The 23673-nt window shown below is 54.3% G+C and overlaps 1 protein-coding gene across 3 annotated transcripts in view; it reads left to right on the forward strand.

Annotated features, from left to right (window-relative positions):
* The window catches only part of SCN5A (sodium voltage-gated channel alpha subunit 5), a 94959-nt gene that overhangs the window by 10880 nt on the left and 60406 nt on the right, over positions 1-23673 (forward strand). For 2 of the 3 annotated variants that reach the window (XM_074312597.2, XM_088798258.1), the window contains exons 2-5: positions 5110-5435; positions 7929-8046; positions 15386-15476; positions 16887-17015. In XM_074312597.2, coding sequence (XP_074168698.2) covers positions 5163-5435; positions 7929-8046; positions 15386-15476; positions 16887-17015 — 611 coding nt within the window. In that variant the 5' untranslated portion in view covers positions 5110-5162. Of the gene's footprint in view, positions 1-5109; positions 5436-7928; positions 8048-15385; positions 15477-16886; positions 17016-23673 lie in introns of all 3 variants that reach the window. The other variant, XM_088798259.1, reaches the window with a different exon arrangement.

Raw genomic sequence — 23673 nt, forward strand, 5'->3', positions numbered from 1 at the left:
GGAGGGGAACAGAGCTGGACACAGGGCTGGATTCTGTGGTCCAGGACATTTCCTCAGTGCCAGTCTCAGCATGACTGAACAGAAATTTCCTTACAAGCCACTATGGAGTCTCTTTGCTGAGGACTTTTCCTCGTTTCCCTATCATCACCTGTTGATTTGGGATCCATCACTTTGGGAAGAAAAGTATTCTATGCTGTCATTTGTAGGACCCTGTACACAATGGGTGCTTATTAAATGTTCGATGAATCATTCAATTAATGAGTCCACAAGTTGAGATGTTAATTAGTTCTAATGTGTTCTCCTCAAGGAAGAAATGAAGTCGCTCCTGGTGCCCTTATGTCCCCCTGTGTGGGGTGAGCCGCTGCCTCAATGGTACCCACGCCCTCTCCCTAAAGGTGAAGCGGAAGGCAATGCCAGGGGGCCAGGGCATAGATGGAGCCAGTGCCCAGGGTGGTGGATGCTCCAGCCTGAGCTTCCCCCAGACTGCAGGGCAAGAGAGAGGGGCATGGCCCGAGATTTTCTAGGAAGCCTGGGAACCGCTTCCACAGAATGCTTTGCATAAATTTACATGGCAAAGAATATTCTTTGCCTGCTGTGTTCCCAGGGCTCAGATTCCTAGGCAATCAAAATGCCAGACATGACTCAGGATGCTGGTGTGTGCCTGCCTTCGGGATCCGGAAGGAGAGTGGGCAGGAAGGGGCTGCAAGATGGGGTTAGGCTGGAGTAGGGTCCGTCCTCACTGCTCCGTAGGGTGACCCGGTGTCCTGGTTTGTCCGGAAATGAAGGTTAAGGATATCTTGGGAGGCAGGAATTTTAGCGCTGACACTAGGGAAGTCCTGAGCATGACTCCTCTACCTCAACAGTACCCACGGCTTCATGTTCTGTGTCGTGGTGTTGTAACCACCATTGATGGAGCGTCAGCTGTGTGCCCCGTGTATTCAGAAAAACCTGCCTTCAGGAAGAGATGAAAAGAGGAGCCGGTACAGGGGAAACCAGTTTCTGGTGTGAGCAGTCAATATGCTCCCCCCATAGCACCTCTGCCCCATATGGATACCCACACAAACAGGCCAGTGACTCCCAGGCGGGTGTCCCAGCCCTATCTGAAGAAGAGGCATTCAGGCTGTTTGGGGAGACCAGACCGACCCCATGGACTGTCAGAGACAGCTCAGGCCAGCCAGGAAGGGGGCAAAGGCTGCATCTGGGGCTTAGCCTCTCAGCCAGAGGAGGGAAGTCAGTGTGGGGGTGCAGTCAGAGACGGGGTCCTGCAGGAGGTGGGTAGTGAGGAGAGCATGAGGTGACTGCCATTATACAGGGCAGAAGAAGTGTTTGGGAATATCTGAGCCAGGGAGTGGTGGGTGGTACACGTGGGGGTTGGGAGGAAAGAGGAAGGATGCTGGTGGGATGTAGGGATCAGCATGGTCCCTCCTGGCAGTGGCACTGGGGATGGAGGTTGTGATGTTTGGTGAGGGTGGGGGTGGGGGTCGTGGCCAGTGTCTGAGGAAAGGATGTCAGGAGGAACCAGTTTGGAAAGGAGAGGTCACCGTTTGTTTCCGTGAATTCTTGGGAGCCAGCAGAATCTAGGGAGAGATGTACCTGGTGACCAGAAGCTGATGAACTCAGGACAGGATGGAATAGGGGGCTCCTAGAGCTTGAACAAAGCTGGCAGGATAGGGAACACTAACCCAGGAGGAGTGGTCAGCTGGAAGAAGCTCTCCCAGACTGGGAAGGACATGTAGGGCTGGTGCAGATGGAGACGCTGTCCTGGGCCGGGGGTAACATCTAGAAGCGTGGCTGTGGTCTTGTAATCAAATCAGAGCCAGGCTTCCTCCCATGTTGGACTGTGCGAGAGAAGCCCCCTGCTCTTCCCCAGCCAGAGGTGGGTCCTCCCTGGGGGTGGGCATGGGGGCGACCTCCTAGGCCTGAGCCTGGAGCGTGCTCAGACACACTCCCTCCCTTCCTTACCCTGGCATCACCGGAAACCTTGCAGCCAGGGCTCAGCCAGTCCCAGCCACGGTAGGGCGTAGGCCCTGAGCTGCTGAAGGAAGGGCAGGGCCAGAGCCAGGTGCAGGCAGCCAGAGAACAAGAGAGAAAATGGATCCTGCCCGCCCACCATGAGCTGCCTGCGGGGCCCAGAGACAAAGGACACTCCTAGCCCGTTTACTTTGGAACCTGAGGCTGCCTGGCTGCTGGGGAGCAGGGAACTTCATCTGGAATCTGGTTTTGGAAACCACTCAGCCCCAAGGGTATGAATGCCCCTCTGGGGGCCAGCTGGGGCAAGGCCCTTCCTAAGATCCTGGGCCTCTTTATTAATGTATTAAACAATAAGATCTAGCAGTGGGTCTAATAAGTATTGTCATTTTGAAGTAGCAATGAGCATTAATGATATTCTAGATACCTGCCACACCTATAATGGGACGGAAATATCTGCAGTTTCTGTTGGTCATGGTACTGCTAACAATTCCATTTTGCTGCCTACATTCATAATTGAAGGAAATGCAAAATTTCAGTTAGAAGTTAATGAGAATGAGATGCGGCTTCCCCCGACTTCTTTCCCTCTCTCTCCAAGAGGTCTGTTAGGAACCCCTGAACTACGCAGACAAGCAAAGTTACTCTATGCTGTTAGCAGTCAGGAGAGTGGTTACCCTTGGTGAGGGAAGATAGCTAGTTAGTGACTAGAGGGAAAAATCTGAGGGGCTGGGAGCAGTTTATTTCTTCACCTGGATGCTGGTTACCAGGTGTGTTCAGTTTGTAGAAATTCATCCACCTGTATACTTAGGATGATACACATGCACCAATCTGCATGAATAGTTGACTTCGACACAAATTTTAAAAACACCTTTACTAGAACAGACATATATATAGGTGCAAGCTTACAAACGCGTGCGTGCGTGCGCACACACACAAACACACACACACACCGCTGGTATGTACCAGGGAGCCTCTGCAGGGCCGTTGTGTACGTGTGTCTCCAGAATCTTTGCAGGAGCATGAACACAGATGGATAGAGTGAGACACACTATTTTTAGGAAATAATTCCAAGCAAAAGAGGAGGCTTCCTGATTTACGGGACCAGCGATTGCTCACTGTGGAAAGCATCGCCCTGCAAGGGGCTGCTTTCATCCAGTCTGGCTTTTTTTTTTTTTTTTTTGTAATAAAAAGAATAATGAGTTTATTGTTTTTGTAAAAATAATATAAGGTCATCATAAATAATTCAAGCACTGAAGAAAAGTAAGTACAAAGAAAAAAGTTTAAAATTACCCCCATTTCCACTAGCTAGGGGAAAAAAAAAATCACCATTCACATTTGGTGACGAGTATTATAGACCTCTCTCTTTGTTCACTCAAAGATGGAAAGTAGACTGGGACATGCTTTAAAAAAACGGAACCTACTCCCTCACCTGCTATTTTTAACAATGATATTCCTTTAACTACTTGAATGAAACGGAAGAGAAGACGCTGAAGGATGGAGTTGCTCTTGTAGGTCCTGGTACGTGCCCCTCCTCCAGCCTGCCCTCTGCCCTCAAACATTCCTGGCTGCACTTCCCCCACCCCCACCCCCAGGACCAGTGGCACCCTTCTGAGGACCGCCTGCGTTGTGCTTCCTTACTGTTTACCTGTCACCTGTCCAGGTACCTAATTTACAGCAAACCACAGTGCTTGGTGCTGGGCCCTTTGAGGGCTGTGTGCACAGGTCAATGTGGCAGCAGCTCGCTGGGGTCATTAGTGACACGTTTCACAGGAGTAAGATCAAGGCAAAGCTGGCCCTTGGTTGACAAAAAGGGAATCTGTCCTGGCAGAGATCTCCAACAGGTGTCCACCCTGCCCTCCTGAACTGGTGCCCCGCCATTCCCGCGTTTGATGTAATTAGTGACACATGGCCTCCTGGTGGAGCTGTGCCGACCACATCCTGTTTTGGTGGGGCAGTCGGGAGCGCATTCTTTGGCCTCTGTGTCATGGGCAGAGCATGTTCACACCGGGTCCTAGATCATTTGTGAGGCCACTTGGGGCCACATTCTCCCAGTTTGGCGTCACGTGCATGTGCTGGCTGGACGTCCTAGGGGATGACTGGTCACCATTGTCCGGTTTCACTGAGATCAGCCCTCATTTGTTCAGACTCGAGAGGAGGGGAGCGAGTGGAGGTGTGAAGCACCCGATATGCTCATCAGCGTCAGTGTTTCCCTTCTTTGGAAGGATGCCTCACCCTGGGAATTTCTTTGAGATGCTCTCAGCAGGGCTCTGCTGCAGCTGTGTACACCAAGGTGCCAACATCTGGGTGACAACTCCAAAGTTGTTACCCAGCTGTTTCCAGAAACCTACAGAACTTGCCTGATTCTCACTCATCAGACACAGATGCCCTGTCTCTTGCCAGGTATTGGGAGCTCTGGGCCCCCGCTCCCATGCGGCACATGGTGCTGTGGGGACAGCAGACAGTGTCCTCCCCCCTCTGGCCCCACTACCCTGGCTGGGGAATCTGCCTAGAAAAGAAGTCCAGTGTGTGATCACCTTCATCATAGACCCCAGGGTTTCCTACAGAAGGGACAGGCTTGAGAAGACGGACAGCACGGGGTACTTTCTAAAGCCCTTGCCTCTCACACACATAGCCGTCATCACTCAGTCCATCATTCATTGTTCAGGACCAGCCCTGCCAGGGAGCTGAGTTACAAAGATGACAGACCCTGCCCCCGCCCCATGGAGGGTCCCTCTCAGCCCAGAGTGTGGTGGCACAGTTATGCGAAGTGTCTCAAAGTGGGCTTGGTTATGGAACCAACAGCTGCGAGTGTTTCTTGCTGTGTTGAGTGAGTCAGAATGAAGGGGCTTCGATGGCACAATCACTCTTGCCCACTTGCATTCAAACATGCTCGTTGGGATGGGAAAGGGATGAGTTACCCTCTTGCTTGTCCTGTGTATACCTACAGCCTGGAGGGCTTGGGTTTACCCAGGCCGGTGTGCTCCCGGTGTGTTTGTAAAAAGGTGGAAACGCTGTGCTCTGGGAGCATCTTTGCTGCAAACAGGCCCTTCCCTCCACCAGCACAGCCACGCCCCAGCAGGTCTGGCCACCCTGCCCTCTGTCCCTGGGCACAGCGTCAGGCCCTTTGTCTGTGTCTTCCAGCTTCCCCACAGGCAGCGTGAGGAGAGCCTGTGCCCCAGAAGCAGGATGAGAAGATGGCAGACTTCCTGTTACCTCGGGGCACCAGCAGCTTCCGCAGGTTCACCCGGGAGTCCCTGGCAGCCATCGAGAAGCGCATGGCGGAGAAGCAGGCCCGAGGCTTGGCCCCCGCGCAGGAGAGCCGTGATGGGTTGCCCGAGGAAGAGGCTCCTCGGCCCCAGCTGGATCTGCAGGCCTCCAAAAAGCTGCCGGACCTCTATGGCAACCCGCCCCGAGAGCTCCTCGGGGAGCCCCTCGAGGATCTGGACCCCTTCTATAGCACCCAAAAGGTGACTGCCGCCCACCCCCTGCCCACACTTCTGTGCAGCTCCCCTGTCAATGCAGCAGTTGGGGAGAGGCTCTGTTTGGGGCGGGCTCCCCTGGGCTTTGGGGAAGTGAGTCATCAGTAATCTATATTCCAATCACCTTAATTTTGGAGTTGAAGAATAAAAGGCCAGAAATATGCAGCCTGAGATGGTCTGGTATTATGAACGAAAGCGAGGGCAGCCACAGTTGAAAATGTCTCCTTGTGGAGTACCTACTTTGCGAATTGTCTGAGATTAGATTTCAACTCTGGAGGTCTCCACCCCATTGCCATGATGTGTGTGAATTGGAGTCAGGCCCTAAGTCCTGTCCTGAATTGACTTTGGGCCCCAGAGCAAAGCATGTGACCCCTTTCCTAACTAGGGACAGCATGCAGCCCCCACATCTCACCCCAGAGAACTTGCTGGGCATTGGCTGTGCCTCGGTGGCCCAGACTGGGGGCCACTGCAGCAGCTGCCTGGCCCTTGGAGGCTGGCAATGGAACCATGATGGCCAGTGGGAATTCTGAGAGGCGGAGAGGGGGTTGTTCTGCCACTGTCCCTCCTGATGTAGGGAGAGGAAGTAGCTTTTGTCCACTAGGCAGGGTGACTCAGGCTCCCTCCCAGCATGGATTTCTCCTCAGAAGGTAAATCCCCCCGTTGGGGTCCCCTGTCCTGGCCTCGCCTCTTAGGACTGAGTGCCCAGTCCTGCACCTGGCCAGACTACGGCACGTCGGCTCCTGCAGAGGCCTGCTCCCCAAGCTGGCTGCCCCCACTTTGGGCCTTGCTGCCGGAGGAAAGTAGGTTTGAACGTGGGGGAGGCCTTTCCCCGGAAGGCCAGGCACTGAAGACGGGGCGGCTTTCCTTGCTGCAGTCAGTCCCAGGGCTGAGGAAGCTCTGGAGGGCAGATGGGGTCTGTGTTCACAGGGCAAGTATGAGTCTGTGACAAGTGTCAGTGTTGTGTGTCTGTGTCATGGGGTGCCTGAGTGTGTGTGCGACCATGTTTGAGACTGCATTTAGGAGGCCAGAGCCTGAGGATGGGTGTGGTCGTGGTTATCTCCATGTTTTCATGCACGTGTGAGTGGGTGAAGGGAAAGCCCACCTCGTCTATATGAACAGGTGGGAGGAGACCTTGAACCTGGTCCTTGAGCCTGATTCAAGTGATGCAGGTAGGGTGGAGGTGGGGGGCTGGGGGCAGAGTTAGGCTGGAAGTTGGGATTAGTCAGGGTGGGTGGGCCTAGGTCATGGCTGGTCAGAGCTGGACCTAAGAATTCGGGTTGGGGTTAAGGCCATAGTTGGTGGCAAGGCAAAGTGGTGATTAACTTGTAGTTAGCTGGGACAGGCAGGAGTCATGGATGGGGGACCCAGCTGAGGGTGGCGTCAGGGCTGGGCTGAGCTTTTGGGGGCTGGTGGCAGTTGAGCCTGCAAGGAGTCAGGGACACTCTCTTCTGTCCCTGTGACTGGGAATACTTGAACCGTGGCCCAGGTATGATTCTGCTCTCTAACTTTCTGTCTCTCCTTTCTGACCCCTGGCCACACTGCCAGCGGCCCCCCGGGGAGACACAGGCACCAAGCAGAACTTTGTGTTCCGATATATCTGATCAACTGGTCTCCCCAGCCCAGATTAAATGGAATCTGGTCTCACCAGCCCAACCTTTGGAAAAGTGAGACCCCAGAGCTGTGCCACCTCGGCTGTGCTGGTGTACGCCTGGGTGCAGGGTGAGGGTGGGGCTGCTGTCCTCAAGGGCTGCAGGTGGCCCAAATACCCACTTGATGGGCACGTGGCTCCGTCTCCAGCAAGCCCTGTCTACTCTATGCTCCATCATGCTGTGTAGACTGTGCCTTCTGGAAGCTGGAGGAGGGGTTCATGTTGGGCTGCTCATGATACCCCCAAGGAGAGACACTAGGTTGTGGGGTGGGTCTGACATCTGTCCTGGACTCCAGGAGACAGGGTCCCAGGAGCACTGTGCTCTGCTGGGCTGGGATCTGCCTCTTCCTCACCCCACAGTCTTACTGCCGACCCAGCTCCCTTATCAGCCCTTCACTCTCCCATGGGCCCAAGGGGAAGCCACGCAGGGAGGGGAGGGTTCAGAAGGGAGAAAGGGAAAGAAGGAGCATCAGCTGGGTCCCGGTCTCTGCTGTGACAGCAGCTCGGCTGGGATCACGAGAGGTCCCTTCTTGTTGGGACTGTAATTTTGAAAGTAAACTAAATCCCACCTACCCTTGACATTCACTAAATTTGGCCTCATCCCACCGCAGCCAAGTGTGACCCAGTGAGGGTCCACCGACCTGCTGAATGTGCTGGTCCCCGTCACGCCCCGAGTACCACTGCCCCTCACTCCTCCATCAGTCCCTCTCTTCCTCCCACCCTGCCTCTTAGCCAGGGCTCTAGGGTTCTGAGCCAACAGCTGTCCCCCAAAACCTGTCTTCACAGGGGCCTAGGGGCAACTGCCCCAACCTAAAGCAGCTCTCTGTTCACAGACATTCATCGTGCTGAATAAAGGCAAGACCATCTTCCGGTTCAGTGCCACCAACGCCTTGTACATCCTCAGTCCCTTCCACCCTGTCCGGAGAGCAGCGGTGAAGATTCTGGTCCATTCATATCCTTTACGGTCAGTCCCTGCTGTGTGTACCGGCTGGGCCCCACATGGGGGGTGGACAGGGGATTTAGGGCTGAGAATAGTAGAGTACTGATGCCTGGCTGGGCCTTGGACAAGCACCACAGTCATCACCTGGCTGCTGGTTGGAAATGCAGACTCTCAGACACCACCCCAGACCTGCTGAGTGAGCCTGCGTTTTAACAAGACCCCAGGACATTCTTGGGCACATGGACATGTGGGAACCCCTGCTCTGATTCTTCAGAAAAGAAATGTCCTGGAAGCTGAACTACTGAGGATCCCAGAAGCAATGAGGCCTGTCAGTGTCTCTTGGCTCTGGTATTGGCCCCAGGTGTTCCCTCCCACTGCACCCCCTAGGCCCTGCACCTCCCCCCCAACACAAACACACACACACACTCACACACACATACACACACACACTTGCAGGGACTGGGGCTCAGCCAGGGAGAAACCACTTCCCGATAAAGAGGCCTCTGGTTCATTCACACATGGGCATCTTTTCAGGGAGGCAACACTTGGTTTTTGATTAGGTGTTGACAAAATGTTTGCAGTTTCAAAGTATCTCAGAGAACTGGTTTGCGTTCAATTATATAAACCATAGCCTTAAAAAGCTGCAGGCTGCAGAAAAGAGCTATCGGTGTGCTGCAGTGTAGTAAGGGGTATGTGCTGGCCTTTGGGCCCAAGAGGGGCCCCATTTAGACCACCCATGGGACGCGGTGCCAGCATCCAATGACGAATGTTCTCCAGACTTCAGAAAAGGGGCCCCACAGACAGAGCATCTCGGAGAAGGCAGGTGCAGGCTGCAGAGTCACAGGCGTCTGTGTTTTATCGTGATGGCCTGGGCAGCCTTCCTTTGACTGGCAGCTGACTCTGCTGTTAGTAGAATCCATGCTGCTGGGCTCAGCGGTGTGATTAGTTGTGGATGTGGTGGGCTGGCCCCATGGAGCTCCATACTCTATATGGCCAAGGCAAAGACCGCACCCCTTAACCTCTGGGCAGGACGGCAGCTTCAGGAAAACAGCTGCCCAGTGAGGGACTAAGTAACTGGGACTGCTGCTGACAGCCCAGGGGTTTTCCTGTCTGGGCAAACAGGAGGGCAGGCTCTCCTTCTTGGCTCCACTTTCTGCCCAACTGGGCCCCTTGCCTGATCCTCACCCCAGGGGTTAATTGGAGAGGCTCACAGCCCAATTTGTTCTCTGCACGCGGACGCTCTCTCCCCTTCTCCAGCTCACTCCTGCCTTTCTCACAGGGTTCCTGAGACACATGCTTGTCCAGGGAAGATTCCACATGGAGGCCATGGCAGTGCCAGCAGCGGGGTGGTCTGTAGGGTGGGTACACACTGGGAAGAGGGACTGCATTCGGGAGCAGCCTGCCGTTCACAGCTACATCTTACTTTGTGAGGCACGAGTGGTTCTAGATTTCATCTTGGGCCATTCTGCCACTGTTCCTAGCCCCCTGTAGATGCCAGAGCCTTTGCCGGGTATCCCGAAGGTACCAAGCTGAATAAGACCATGTCTTTACCCACTTGGGAATGTTGCAGTCCCCCTAAGGGGGAGAAGACAGCTATAGGAACAGTTGTCATTCCTGCCAGTGTGTGGGCACAGCCGGGTGAGAGCAGTGAGGCAGGAGGGGGAAAGGACAGTCTGCTTTCTTGTTCTGAGCCTCACTCCAAGGGCGTGGCCTCCCTGAAAGCATGCACTGCTCCCCCCTGGGGCTGCTGCTCCAGGTATCTAACCAACCCAGCACTGTTTAGCAGCCTGCACATCCCCCAGGGATGTAGCAGCAGCCCTGAGGGTCCCTCGTGGCCCTGGGCAGGGCATGGGGTGGACTGGGCCAGCAGAGGCAGGAGGTCCAGGAAGGCAGTGTAGGACTGGAGTCCACCAGCCTGGCCAGAGGCTCCATCAAGCAATACTCCGAGGCTGTGAGGTTCTGGTTGCACTTGGCAGGACGGGCCCTGAGGGCTCCGAGCCAGCCTGTTTCCCCCAGGGCAGCTGCTCCAGGGAAGTGGCTCAGCATCCTTGCGGCCCTGTGCTGGGCTCCTAGCAGCTGCCTTGAAACTCCACTGCCTGGGGATGGGTGCGCCCTGTTGGTCCTCAACAGCGCCCCTTGGTGGACTGGGGCGAGGGGCACTGCCGGGGAGGAAGGGCCTAGGTCGGAGGGGTTTAGGAGCAGCGCCTCTGTGGCCTGAGCCTTGCCATTGAAAGTGTGGTACACCCACCAGTAGCATCAACGCCATGGGGATCATGTAGGAATTCGCAAACCCTGGGCCCCACCCCAGAGCCTTCGTTTTAGCAAGGTTCCCCATGATTCCTGCGTGTACTGCCCAAGGTCAATGGTTTCCAAATATCAGCCTGCGAGGGCCACGTGAAGTCTCACCTGGAAAGTTTATTCAAATTGCAGATTCCTAGCCCTTTCCAGACCAGGATCGCCGGTGTGAGGGTTAGGAATCCACAAGCTCTCTGTGCGTTTTTTTAAAAATCAAGCTATAATTCACATACCATAAAACTTACAATTTTAAAGTGTACAATTCAGTGGATTTAGTATTGTCATAGTGTTGTGCAGCCATCACTGCTGCCTAATTTGAGAACATTATCATCACCCCCCAAAAAAGCCCCGTGTCCGTTGGCAGTCACTGTGCATTCCTAATGCGCAGATTTCATGTTTTCAATTGTGAACTTTCTCTCTGCTTTCATTTTTTAAAACTGTGGTGAAAACCATAACATAAAAATGTACCATCGCAACCATTTTTTAGAGGACAGTACTGTCGTGTTACCTGTATGCACATTGCTGTGCACCAGAGCTCTAGAACTTTCTCGTCTTGCAAAACTGAAATGCTCTACCCATTGTTGGCTTACATCTTTATGTCCATTCAAACATCTAAGTCTCCAGTGTGCAGAGTTCTGTGCCAGGCCCTTTGGAAAGAGCAGGAGGGACAAAGACAGACTTGCAAAGGGGCAGTGACGCAGCCCCTGTGCTCAAGACAGAAATCCTGCTCCCTGAGAAGCACCCAGGGTTCACAGTGACCTGACAGTGAGTGCACGATAGTTCACTTCACCTTTGCTCTGTGCTCCACGCTGGCAATGCGTCCCTGGGAAATGGCCGAAAAAGTAAATATGGGCATGGCAAATGATTTTTTCCCGTGTATTTTTACTCAAATCCTGCAGAATGTGTTCCTGCCAGGATTAAATAAAAGGAACCAGCTGAACTCCAAATCCCACTGCAGTCACATTCAGAGAGTCCTCACATTCACGCCGAGAAGCAGTTTGCCTTCCTGGGTGCACAGGATCTGTTCACAAAATCCTCCCACGTTTCTCTGGCAGATTCAAATGGGCAATCAAATCGCCAGTTGTGTGTGTGTGTGTGTGTGTGTGTGTGTGTGTGTGTTCATTTAACAGCACAAATCTATGACAATACCCCCACAGTTAATGCCCTTCCCTTTGGGAGGTTTTTGACGCCTTGGGATCTGAAGACAGGCAGCCCAAGTTTCAGGCATTCCCCACAACCCCTGCGGGCGGTCCTTGCTAGCATTTTAATCATGAGGCTGGGAGTGGGTGTTTGGGGACAATGACACGACAGGATTGAAGATGTTCAGCTGATTCAGGCCTAGGGAGCTGGCCTTTGCCTCTGCCCACACATGGGACCAGCTCAGTCATCGGCCTGAAATGACCAGGCAGTGCAAACAGGTGTGCCCTGGCCAGGAGTGCACTTGACTCATCTCTCTGGTATTGACTGCATGCTGGGCTCCATGGGGAACCTGAGGATGCTTTGGGCAGAGTCACATGGATTAGAGGCTCAATCTAGATAGGAAGAGACCACACACACACACACACACACACACACACACACACACACACACGGGCACACACACAGGAGTGACAGAAAATAGTGGAAGGGCCGTCCTCCAGGCCAGGAGAACTACGTAGCGTTTTGAGCAGTCAAGTGGCAGAGACTAGAGCCACTTGCCTGGACCATTGCTGTGTCTGGAAAAGCCAAAACCCAGACACGCAGCTCCTGTCGTTTCCCACCATAGGACCCAGGCCCTGGTTGGCAGGACTCGGAGAGCTGTCTACTCTGGCTCTTCCCTAAGTTTTGATGTTAGAGTCCAGCTCACCTCCACCTGTGTCCAGCCAAGTCCTCTGGTCCAAGGCAGCCTGTCCACACGGCTCTCTGCCGAGGGGCCTTTTCTCCATTCTAGTAAGAGCTGTGAGCAGTCTGCCGCAGCCAGGAGAGGCTTGGCTCCTCAGAAAGAAGTCTCCCCGGTCCTCAGCCCACCCTGCTGCACCATGGCCAGCTGGGCTGAGTAGTTGTTGGAGGAACGCTGGTCAGCCTTCAGTGCCTGCCTGCCTACACGCTTCCTCTAGGAAACTCACCCAGAGGCAGGTCAGGTTTCTCAGAACATCCCATCTCGGAGCAGGGGCTCCAGTACCTCCCTGTCTCCCACACAGGGCCAGGCACGCGTGCTCAGGTGACAGTTGTTCTTAAAAATGGCAGATAATTCCACTCCTCCTGAATGGCCGTCTGCTCACACTTTGGGTGTGAGCCCATGACACGTTTGGTTTTCATACTGCCCTGTGAGTGGCAAAGGCCAAGTGTGGAATAGCATTCCCCCTTAGCTGGTGAGGGCCTGAAGCAGGGGAGTGGACCAGGTGACCTTTGGTGTCATTGTGCAGTGATGGCGTAGCAGCAGGTCTCAGAGTGGAGCCCCTCATCTGGGCAGCCGGGGCTGAGCTGGGCTTTGCCATTGACCAGCTTTGTACCTAGAGTCATTTTCTGTGACTGCTGTTAACAAATTACCACACATACTTAGCAGCTTCAAACAGTCTTACAGTTCTGGAAGTCAGAAATCCAGAAAGTTCTCACTGGGCTAAAGATCAAGGGGTCAGCAGGGCTGCGTTCCTTTTTGGAGGCTCTAGGGGAGAGCCTGTCTAGGCTTTTCCAGTTTCTAGGGGCTGCGTGAATTCCTGGCTCGTGGCCCTCCTCCATGTTCAAAGCCTGCGTGCGACAGCTGGTGTTGTGTTTCGCACATGCACCACTCTGACGCTGACTCTGCTGCCGCCCTTTTTCACTTGTAAGGACCCTGTGATGGCACTGGGCCCACCCAGAAAATCCAGGATTATCTCCACATCTTAAGATCCTTATTTACTTCTGCAAAGCCCCTTTGGCCATATCCATTAACAGTCATAGTTTCCAGGAGTTAGGGTACGGTTGTCTTCGGGGGGGCTGTTATTCTAACTGCCATAGTATCCTTAACTTAACTTCTCTGTGCTTCTGTCTCCTTATCTGTAAACTGGAGACCAAGTCCCCATCTTACAGGTTGTTGGGAGAATTGAATTCATGGATACAGAGAGCAGAGCGTGGCACCCAGGAAGGGCTCCATAATGTTTGCTCTTGGCATCATTACTTTCATATTTCAGGAAGCATCTGGGCTCCTCAGTAGAGGGCCTAGCAGTGGATCTGTGTGGATGAATAAAGTCTGGTTGAGGGGCATGTTAATTGTCTGCTCGGTGAGGAAAGCCTTGGCATGGAGCCCGAGTGTGCAAGACGTGTGTGTGTGTGTGTGTGTGTGTGTGTGTGTGTGTGTGTGTAAAGCAGAAGGGATGTATCTAACTCTGCCCTTGAAAGCTGGAGAAGGAGGTAGACCTGCCATGGAGACCCTCGCACAGGCAGAGGGATGCAGATACCAAGCTGAGGGAGGGACCCTAGTATCTGGGGAGGTGCCCCCTGGTCAGGGAGCAGTCGAGCCTTCCCGGGGCCATAGCTTCTCGTCTAAGCAGCTCTGGTTTGATTAAGGGGACGTTCCAAAGCCTGATTTCCTCTCAACTTAGACGAGAAACTGGAGAATTTGTTATAAGCTAGGGGCCCAGTTTGATAAGCTATTGCCTGATTCCCTAGACCTTCTAGACAGATGACTGGAGGCATAGAGGGCATCCACCTAGATTCCTCAAGAGGCCTCACCTGTCTCCCCAGCCGAGGCAGAAGTCACCACCCCAGCTCAGCCCATCTCCAGTCTGGCTGTATTGGCCTCCCGCATCAGGTCTGAGGCCGGGCCAGGCCTTGGAAAGGGGTGGAGCTGTGGTAGGGAGGAAACACGCTGGTCCCTGGAGCTCAATTACTGCAGCTTCTGGGCACCCTGTGGGAATCTCAGGGCTGAGGCTGGGGTGATTTGGGGAGCCTGGGGGCAGCCGCAAAGAGTGGGAGGCCCAGCTTCTCTTCTCATGCTAGGGAGGGAATTTGTGAGGGCAGCAGAGTATCCCTGTCCCAGGCCAGGCCCCTTCAGGGTACCACAGCCCCTAGGAAGCCCAGGGTCTGTCCCTTGCTCCTCTGTAGGTCTCGCAGAGGTGAGGGAGGCTGTAGAGATCAGTCAGAGCTTAGTCCAGCCTTAAGCAGCAGCTGGGACTTGTAGCCAAAGAATCAGGGGTCAGACAAGGCCTGGGGCAATTCAGCTCAAGGCCAAGGGCCCAGAAGGATGCCCAAGACAGAGTCCCGGCATTTGAAGAACTTACTTCTGGTGGGAGACAGGTGGGCATTACCAGTCAGAGAGCAACCACGTGCTAAAAGGGGGATGTGGGGTGTTCCTGCTGAGAGGTTCTGCTGAGGGGTGCTCCTGCCGAGGGGTGCTCCTGTCAGGGTGTGTTTCTGCTGACGGGTTTCTTGGAGGAGGAGGAGGCATGTACTAGGTGGAGCAGAAGACAAGAGTGAAGAACACACACAAAGGCAAGAAGCAGCCAGAGAAGCAGTCCCCTGCTTTGCCAGGGTCAGTGTGTCCCAACAAGGTACATAACTTTTGTCAGCAGAAAGCTTCAGAGACGTCTTAGGCCAAAAGTCAGCCTGGGCTGCTCCTGTAGAAGTGGGGGCGGGGGGGGGGGAACTCAGACCCTGGACCGTGGCCTTCCCCTCCAACTTCCTCAGTGGCCCCCGAGGAACGGCTTGTAAGTGCCAGCTCCCTTCAACGTGGCTGAGGACAGCGCTCCCATGCAGCCATGGGAAAAATCCTCTGAGGTCTAGGGGTTGACCCTTCCTCCCTTCCGTCCAGGAGGGACCTTCCAGGGGACCTGCTAAAAGTGCACGTTCAGGTGTCTGGTGCCTGTCAGGGGCCGTGGAGCAGGGCAGGTATCCAGTTGAAAGTGCCAGGAGGAGACAGAGGCCAGCCTCGGTGGGGAGGGGTTGGCAAGGACTGGGCACAGCCCTGGTGTGTCTCCTTGGAGCTCCGGTCTCATGGATGTGGCAGCACTGGCTTGGCAGTGACAACCCCAGGGCCGGGACCCTCTGGCAGGGGTGGCCTGGCTGACCCCCCATGTGGATTCCTTGACTCCTGCCCCACACTCTTCAGCATGTTCATCATGTGTACGATCCTGACCAACTGCGTGTTCATGGCGCAGCACGACCCTCCGCCCTGGACCAAGTATGTCGAGTGAGTATCTTCAGGGCCTCTCAGCCGGCCCCTCCCTCCCTTCCTTTCCGTTCCATGCTATGGCTCCGAAAGTCACCCCAGAAGAAGTCCGGGTCCAGGCCCAGGGACTCACCCAACTGGAGGGGGTATCCTTGGCCTAGCCCCTACCCTCTTTTTCCGCCCTGACTTCTGCCGACTTCTTGCTTCGAGTTGTGCTCTCAGAGGAGGAGGTCTCCAGGTTGGCAAAGTGGGGGTTCCTCCCTGACGCATCCCAGAGAGTGTTGACAACTTTGGAGAAGGCTCTGAAATAATAATAATAATTAATAATAATTGATTGAGCACTTAGTGCATACCAGGCACTATCATTGAACAATAAGCATTAGCTTTTTTAATCCTCATGGCAACCCAGTCGGGTAGGTACAACCGCTATTCCCATTTGACAGATGAGGAGACTGAGACTTAGAGAAGTAACTTGCCCGATACCATGCGGCTAGGAGGTGTGGCCACCAGGGCTATCCCCGCGTCAGTACCACACTCTGCTGCTTTTCCCCCCAAGTCCTGCCTCCTTTAAACATTGCAGTTTTAGCAAACTGCTTCTTATCCTTCTTCCCAAAGGAAAGCACCTTACCCACAGGTGCTAAGCAGACCTAGTAGGTGCATTTGGCTCCTGTGTTTAGGAGACCAATAGAATGTTGGGGACAACCTCTCTTTCCAAAGCTGCTTGCCTGGTGGCTGTCCCCATGCACACAGCTCCCAGCAGTGCGGCCAGTGCCAGCGCCTGCATCCAGTCGCTGAGACCTGGAAAACACATAGGTATGGCCCTCTCCCATTCCAGCCCTGTGGGCCACCAGGCATTTGGGATTCTTTAGGCCGCCCCAGGCAGAGAGAACAGCCCCCTACCCAGCCTCAAGTGTTAGAACATCAATCCCCTTTCTAAGCTCAAGGTAGACAGCTGTACCCACCTCTTCTGTAGGCAGTTGAGGATGGACCATGCTCTCCTCACTAGCTGCTGAGGACCCACAAACAAAGGCAAGGGGCCACGGCTCTGAGTGTCCTTACTGCTTTGTGAGGCAGATCCAGTGGCCACCACATACCTAAGTACATGGACTCCCTGGACTGGAATGAGGAGATAGGTGGAGGGTGTCCTTACATCGAGACAACCAAAAGAGAGAAGATAGAGTTTCAGATGGGCCCATGGATGTCACTTGGTAATGCTGGATAAACAAATGGGAAGACGGATTAGTTAGCCAGAGGTTTGGGACAGAGCTCCAGCCCTCTATTCCAACTCTGTGGGGGCACTGCAGAGAGCCTGGTCTCAGGGCCCCTTGAGAGAGGGGGGCTGCACAGGGCTCGTGCCATGTGGGGAACCTGGCTAAGCTGGCCCGTGGGCTTCCGCCTCCCTGAGAAACCCCGCCGGTCTCTCCTTTCCAGGTACACCTTCACTGCCATTTATACCTTTGAGTCTCTGGTCAAGATTCTGGCTCGAGGCTTCTGCCTGCAAGCATTCACCTTCCTCCGGGACCCATGGAACTGGCTGGACTTCAGCGTGATTGTCATGGCGTAAGTACCTTGCGCGCTGTGCTGAACTGTGCCAGGCCAGGCCACCTGAGGGGCGAGTGCACCACCCTGGCATAGGGCTGTAGAACAGCCCACCTTCCTGCTATGGCAGGAGGAAGACGGGACGGAGACCCTCAGCTCATTCTGGTGGGGAGAAATGGTCTTCAGTAGCTCAGGCAGGCCATCGTGGTCAGGTCTGCTGGCTCTTCTGTGGCTCCATGGCAGCCCTGTGCTCAAAGGACACCATTAAGATTCTGGTTTAGCACTCTCTGCCCTTTCCACCAAGGGAAACCAAATCTTATAGCCTGAAATCTCTGGACCACTGAACAGCAACCTGGATTCCAAGGTGATTAAGAATGAAACTAGTAAAGGGAGAGAAGGGGCCTGGAGAAGTGACCAAGTATCCCCAGGATCTCATGCCAGGCCCACCAGCACGTTTGCTCTCCACTCATAGACTCCATGTCTGGCACATTTTAAGGTACCTAGTCACTGACATGATCCAGTGGGTCCTCACACCAGCCAGAGAAGTAGGCTGGATGGGGGTTCCTTACCCCCATTTTACAGATGAGAAAACTAATGCCAAGGACATACAGGGAGCCTTCCAGAAAGTGAACGTGACCCCTGACCTACTGCCACGCAGGCTCAAACCCCCCCTCCTCACCGGGGAGGAGACCCTCACTGAGGGATTGGGTTGAAACGTGGTACTCTGGATGTCTTAGGCAATGGGTGCTGTCTCCTGGGGGGGACTGATCAGGATGGGCCTTCCATGCAGGAGTTGTGGTCACAGGCTCAGCCATCAAATCCTTCCTGAAAGCCTGATATGTGTGGAGAACCCAGTGCGTGCAGGGCTGGGCACTGCACCTTGGCAAGGAGCAGAGCTGGTGAGGGTTATACTTCCTGCTCTTGCAGAGCCTCAGTTTCCCCACTTGTGAAAGGATGGTGGTTAGCCTAGGGGGTATCAGAAGTTCAGTTTAGCGCCTACTTTCTATGATTCTTGGATTCACAGAATCCACCTATTTATGATAAAGTCTTTTTTTAACCCCAAACATAAGCAGTCCTGACCTCAGCTGTGCTGTGAGGGAGGGAAGAGTAAGAGGGACCTGCTGATGGGGCACTTTCAAGGTAGATGGAAACCCTGATAGTTAGAAAAGGCATCAGAGCCTCTGTTTCTAGGTAGCTGTTTCCATTTTACAGATGGAGAAACTGAGGCTCAGAGGTTACCACTTGCCCCAAGTCCAGTGCAGATTTAGGCCTGGGCAGAGCTGAGTGAGCCAGAGAAAGAGTAATGGGACAGGAAGATGCAGCGTGGTGGAGGGGGACAGGCTGTGCGGCCTTACAGGCCGTGACAAGAGCCAAGTGTCATGGGAGCCACTAGCGGGTAAGAATAGGGAGCGACATGATCTGATTTACGTTCTGCAAAGGTCACCCTAGCTGCTGTGTGGACAGCAGATGAAAGGAGTAAGGGTGGAAGACACAGAAGTTGGGAGGCTGTTTTTGTAGCCAGGAGAGAGAGGATGGCGGCTGGGACCAGGGTCCAGGTGGACAAGGTGAGTGACATGGTCGTAGTCTGGATATACTGTGTTAAGTAGGGCTGACAGGAGGCCTCAGGGTAGTTTCTGGCTTGAGCAGCTGGATGAATGGTGTTGCCGTTTGTCGAAATAGAAAATGGAAGGAGGAGCTGGCTGCCGGAGGAAGGGAACCAAAAGTCCAGTTTGGAATGTATTATTTGAAAGCATCCAGGGTGAAACATTGAGTTGGCAACTGGATATTCCAGCCTGGAGCTCAAGAAAGAGGTCCGAGGTGGAGATATAAATTTAGAAGCCATTAGGGTGCAGATGGTATTTAAAGCCAAGAGACCAGATGAGATCATCCAGGAGTAAGTTAGCCAGAGAAGGGAAGCTGCCTGGAGACCGTACCATGGGACGCTCCGACGTCTCAGCGTCAAGAAAGAAGAGGATTGAGGGAAGAAGACTGGAGGGAACTGCCCGGGAGGGTGGTGGGAAACCAGGAGAGAGCACTGTCCCAAAAAGCCAACTGAGGGACGTGACTCAACTTGAAAGATAACGCGAGGTGGCTGAGGAATGCGAGAACGAAGATGGGACTGTTGGAGAGGACGACGTGAACATCACTGATGACCTTGACAAGAGAGGTTCCAGAGGAGTGGAGGATGGACGCCTGATGAGAGAGGCTCAAGAGAGAGCGGGCGGAGGGGAGGCGGAGCGAGTAGAGACACCAGTTTTGTAGAGTTTGCTATAAACAGGCTCGAAAATAAGGTGGTGGCCAGAGGGGAAGATGGGTGAACGGACAGTTAAAGAAGGGAGGTGTCTTTGCAGGCTGAGGGGAGGGATCCAGGAGAGGGAAGTTTGACGGTGGAGGGTGGGGGCGATGGGGAATTGCAGGAGAGAAGCCCTTGAAGCTGGCCGCAGCTGGGGGAACCCAGGGCCTAAAGGCGCAGTGGCCTTAAGAACAGGGAAGGCAAAAGTTCGGGTGGAGACGGAGGTGGATGGATAGAGTGGATGATGAGAGAAATAATTTTTCTTCTGATTGCTTCTATTTTTCTCAGTGATAAGAAGCACGATCATTAGCTGAGAACATCTCTGAGGTCTGAGGAGAGAGGGAGCTGGGAGGTTGCGTTGACTTGGGAATGAGTAGGATGGCTGCTGGGCCCAGGCTCCAGGGTGCCTTACAGGAAAGGCGCAGTGAGGGCCTGGTATCACAGGAAAGAGGCTCCACGGCTGAAGACACAGCGCCTGGCTGAGCCGTTCCTACCTTCCCTACCTTCCCATCCTGGATGCCCCAGCCCTGGAAAAGGTGCCACCCTGGGCCCCTTGTGGGACAGCGGGAACCAGGCTCTGGCCTGTCGTCAGCCCATGACTCTGGGAAATGCTCTGCATGACCTCAGGCCCTCAGCAAGTCCTCCTGTCCTCTCTTAGGGGAGCAGCCTGGTCTCTATCCCTATGGGGTTCCACAGGGACCTGCTACTTCCACTTGGAATCACAGAGCAGGTGTGTTCTCCTCTCACCGAGGCCTGCCCGCCTTCACTCTGTGCAAGAACCCGGGGTGACAAAGCAGAACAGGGCCTCAGAGGCCACCAGACTATTTCCACATTTGTGAATGTCTCACAGAAATGGCACCCTCCCTTCTCCTAGGGCTGCAGGGACTCAGTGGAATGTCAGCCGTGTGCCCTGGGCTGCATGGGCCCAGCAGCTTTGATTGACAGGGATTCTATTATACCTTATGAAAAAATTAGCTACTGCCATGGTAATGCAGTGAAATGCATTTTGCTATAGCCAACGTGGTTCAATAACAGGTGACTCCTAGGATCACCGAAGGAGTCGTAAGTGGCAGAAAAGTTCTAATCAATGAAACTCCCAATCTCACCTCTATTTTATAGATGGAGAAACTGAGGCTCAGAGAGAGCCTGCACTTACCCAAAATCATAGAATGAGCCAGCAGCAATGCTGGGACTAACACCAAGCCTCCTAGCTCATAACCATGAGAGGCACCCCAAGTCTGATGTTTCTGGCCGGGTTTCGACCTGATCCCCCACCTCCCCCCAATTTAGAGTCTGTGGGAGGGTTGGAGGGGGTGGCCCGAAACCCGACAGCCTCAGCTTGCAGCCCTCCAGCCAGAGCTTTTCCTCTGGCCCCCTCCCAGCTGGGCATTACCTGCTAGTTAGCACAGCCTCCTACCTTCTGGGGTTGTTATGGAAACCAAACCTGGAGGGGAAGGGGGGGAAAGCAGAGAGAAGAGGGTGGCAATCATGCAGTATCTAAAGTGCTGGCTGTACCCTCTGCCTAGCAGCCCAGGAGGGGCCATCTGTATTGAATGGGAGGGTTGCACAGTACGGTAAGGGTGGGGCCAGAAGAAGGCCAGTGTCTGTCTTTCCTCATGGTTCCTCAGCCTCCAAAAAAGGCCCCTCTGCCCTGGGGCTGGTGTAATGAGGTGGAATTCTCACCTACCACCCTCTGCTCTTTCCATGTCAGGGCCCACGCCCCCACCCCCGCCCCACTGTCTGCCTCTGCCCAGCAGCTTGGCCGTGGCAGAAAGAGTAGAATGGCTTGGAGGAACGTTTTGCCAGCCTGAGGGGCAGAGCTCCACCCCAGCCCCCACCCTCACCTCGCTACTGCTGATACAGATACGGGTCTCTGCTGCCTGGCCACACTCCAGGGCCCCAGAGAGGCCTTGCTGGGGCCTAGGACCCCAACATGGGAAGCATCCTGGCCCAGGCTCTGAGTCTAGTAAGAGTCAACAGCCCTCATTTCACAGCCAGGGTCACAGACACACCATGCCCTCATCCAGCGCTGTGCCCCACGGTCAAGACTTCTTCCTCTGTAGGACTGCTCTCCCACATGTGTGCAGATTTCACAAACACGACCAGCAGCCTCTCTTCTGTCCTCAGCCACTGGGCTGGCTTTCCCAGCCTGTGCGAGCACACACCTTGGGATCTGGGGATCTCGGCTTCTCTGAGCTCAGAACCAGCTGCTGGGGCGGGGGGGGGCCAGCTGCTGGGGGGGGGGCAGGTGACTAATGGAGGGCAAGTACTGTCTGTGCTGGGAACCCTGAGGGCGTGGGGGGAGGCAGGTTCTGCATGGCCAGGCAGACAGGTAGAATCCACTTCACTGAAAGCACCAGGGGACAGACAATGTCTGTACGTGACAGGAGGGGAGAAGCAAGGACAGTTGGTTCCCTCTCTGGTCTGCACAGTGCTCCCCTCACTCCCTGTAACCGGAAGACACAGACTTGAAACCAACGTCCCAAACAAGAAAAGCTATTTTCCCAGGCCACACCCATTCAACCAGCAGCAGGAAACTGGGCCCAGAGCAACCAGCAAGTGAAAAACCATGGCTTCCATGTGATGGCAACATTGGCAGTGTCCTAGGTTCAACCTGACAGTCTCATGGCAGCACCATGTCTGGACAGAGAGTCCAAGCCTGAGAGAAGAATGTGGAATAGTGGCCTGAGCCTCTGAACCATCAAAGAGAATGGAATAACCATCCAAGGCTGAGAGAGAGCTTGGACCAAATTAATAGGCATATATATATATATATATATATATATATATATATATATATATATATATATATATATATATATATATATATATGGGCCAGAACAAGGAAGGTGACTTCTGCTTCCCGCTGCAAGATGGGGCTGCATCCGATGGCTGCACTGGAGGAAGATTTATAAGCTGACGTGAGTCCAGGGGATGCAATGGAAATCACACCACAGAAACGATCTGTTGTGTGACCAGAAGGAACGCTCTGCTGACTTCCCATCTCTGAAGGGATGTGATGAGTTAGGAGGGAGCGGGCAGGGTCCACAGGGCCCCATGACGATGGAAGGGCCCATGAATGGACGTAGAGTAAGCTGGTGTCAACCCAATGTCAGAGCTGGATCAGACAGGACCCTGCGGACCCCAGGACACTGAGTCCTTTGACACAGCCTGCCAAGTCCTTCCCTGTAGACACCCAAGCCTGAGGGCAGATTCAGGAGCTCTGAGTCGGGTGGAGGAAGCTGGAGGTCCAGACAGACTGGCAGAGTGAGTCCAGCTGCACTGTCCTCCCACCCTTGGCACTCACTCGGTGTCGCTGGGCTGACGTCCTGGGTCTGACATCACGCGGGCACCAAGTCAGACACACTTGGTTAAACATCAGACGTCCTGAGTCCACTGTCCTTTGTTAAACATCACCTTCGGTTAAATGTCAGACACCCTGGATGCGAAGCCTTTGGTTAAATATCACAAGTCACTTGCCATTGTCCCGATGGCCCTGGTCACACACTGTCCTTCTATCTCTCAGACATCCTGGTCATGTGGCCCATCCACACGTGTCCTCACACTCTGCTTGGGCAGGTCCCTGCCTCCCAGAGATGTCTCCTTCCCCCTGTGCCTGTGGAGGCCATGGATGGACAATTGTCCAAGGTGCAGGAGGGAGCCCCACAGCCACTCAACCCTGCTGAGTGTCACTCAGGCCCAAGCAGACCCCGAAAGCTGCTCACCTCCAGATATCACTCCTTTGGAGATCCAGGGCCTTCCTTGGGGGACACTAAGGGTCTTGGGGTGAGACTGGCGTGGACTCATGGGGGCGGGGCCAGATCGCCTAGGACCCCACATCCTGCTCTTTTCTTGTGTTGGCCACTGCCTGTGACTAGTCAAGGAACTGAATGTTCAGGCAACGTCCCTTCTCATCTTCGAAAGCATCACCTTGGGAACTCTGCTTCTCCGGTTGAGTACTCAGGTTGCCTCCACCTCCTGACATCAGAGACTCCTGAGCCCCTCCTCGCAGTTTGTGGTTGGAAGGAGAAGGGCAGCGCTCAGAGACCCAGCCACACCTTCGTGGTGGTCTCGGCCAGGGCTTCAGGATCCCTTGGATCCGAGCAGCCAGGCACGAGCGGATCACTGACTGCAGAAGACGCAAAGCAAACCTAGGACCGGAAACCCACCTGCTTCCTCTATCACCTGGCCAGTGCCTCCCGGAAAATACTTTCCCTCTTCTCCCTGCTGTGTCCCCATCCTCAGACCTCACTACATGGTTTCATGTCATGGTCGCCAGTCTTGTGGGGAGTGTGGCAGAGTAGTTGCCTCCTGGCACTGGATGTTCACCAGACCATCACTGAGAAAGCCACCTGGGGGCTTGCTGTGTGGACATCCTAAAGGGAC

This window comes from Rhinolophus sinicus, chromosome 5, assembly GCF_057876585.1.
Source record: "Rhinolophus sinicus isolate RSI-liver-muscle chromosome 5, RSI-T2T, whole genome shotgun sequence".
NCBI classification, from domain to species: Eukaryota; Metazoa; Chordata; class Mammalia; order Chiroptera; family Rhinolophidae; genus Rhinolophus; species Rhinolophus sinicus.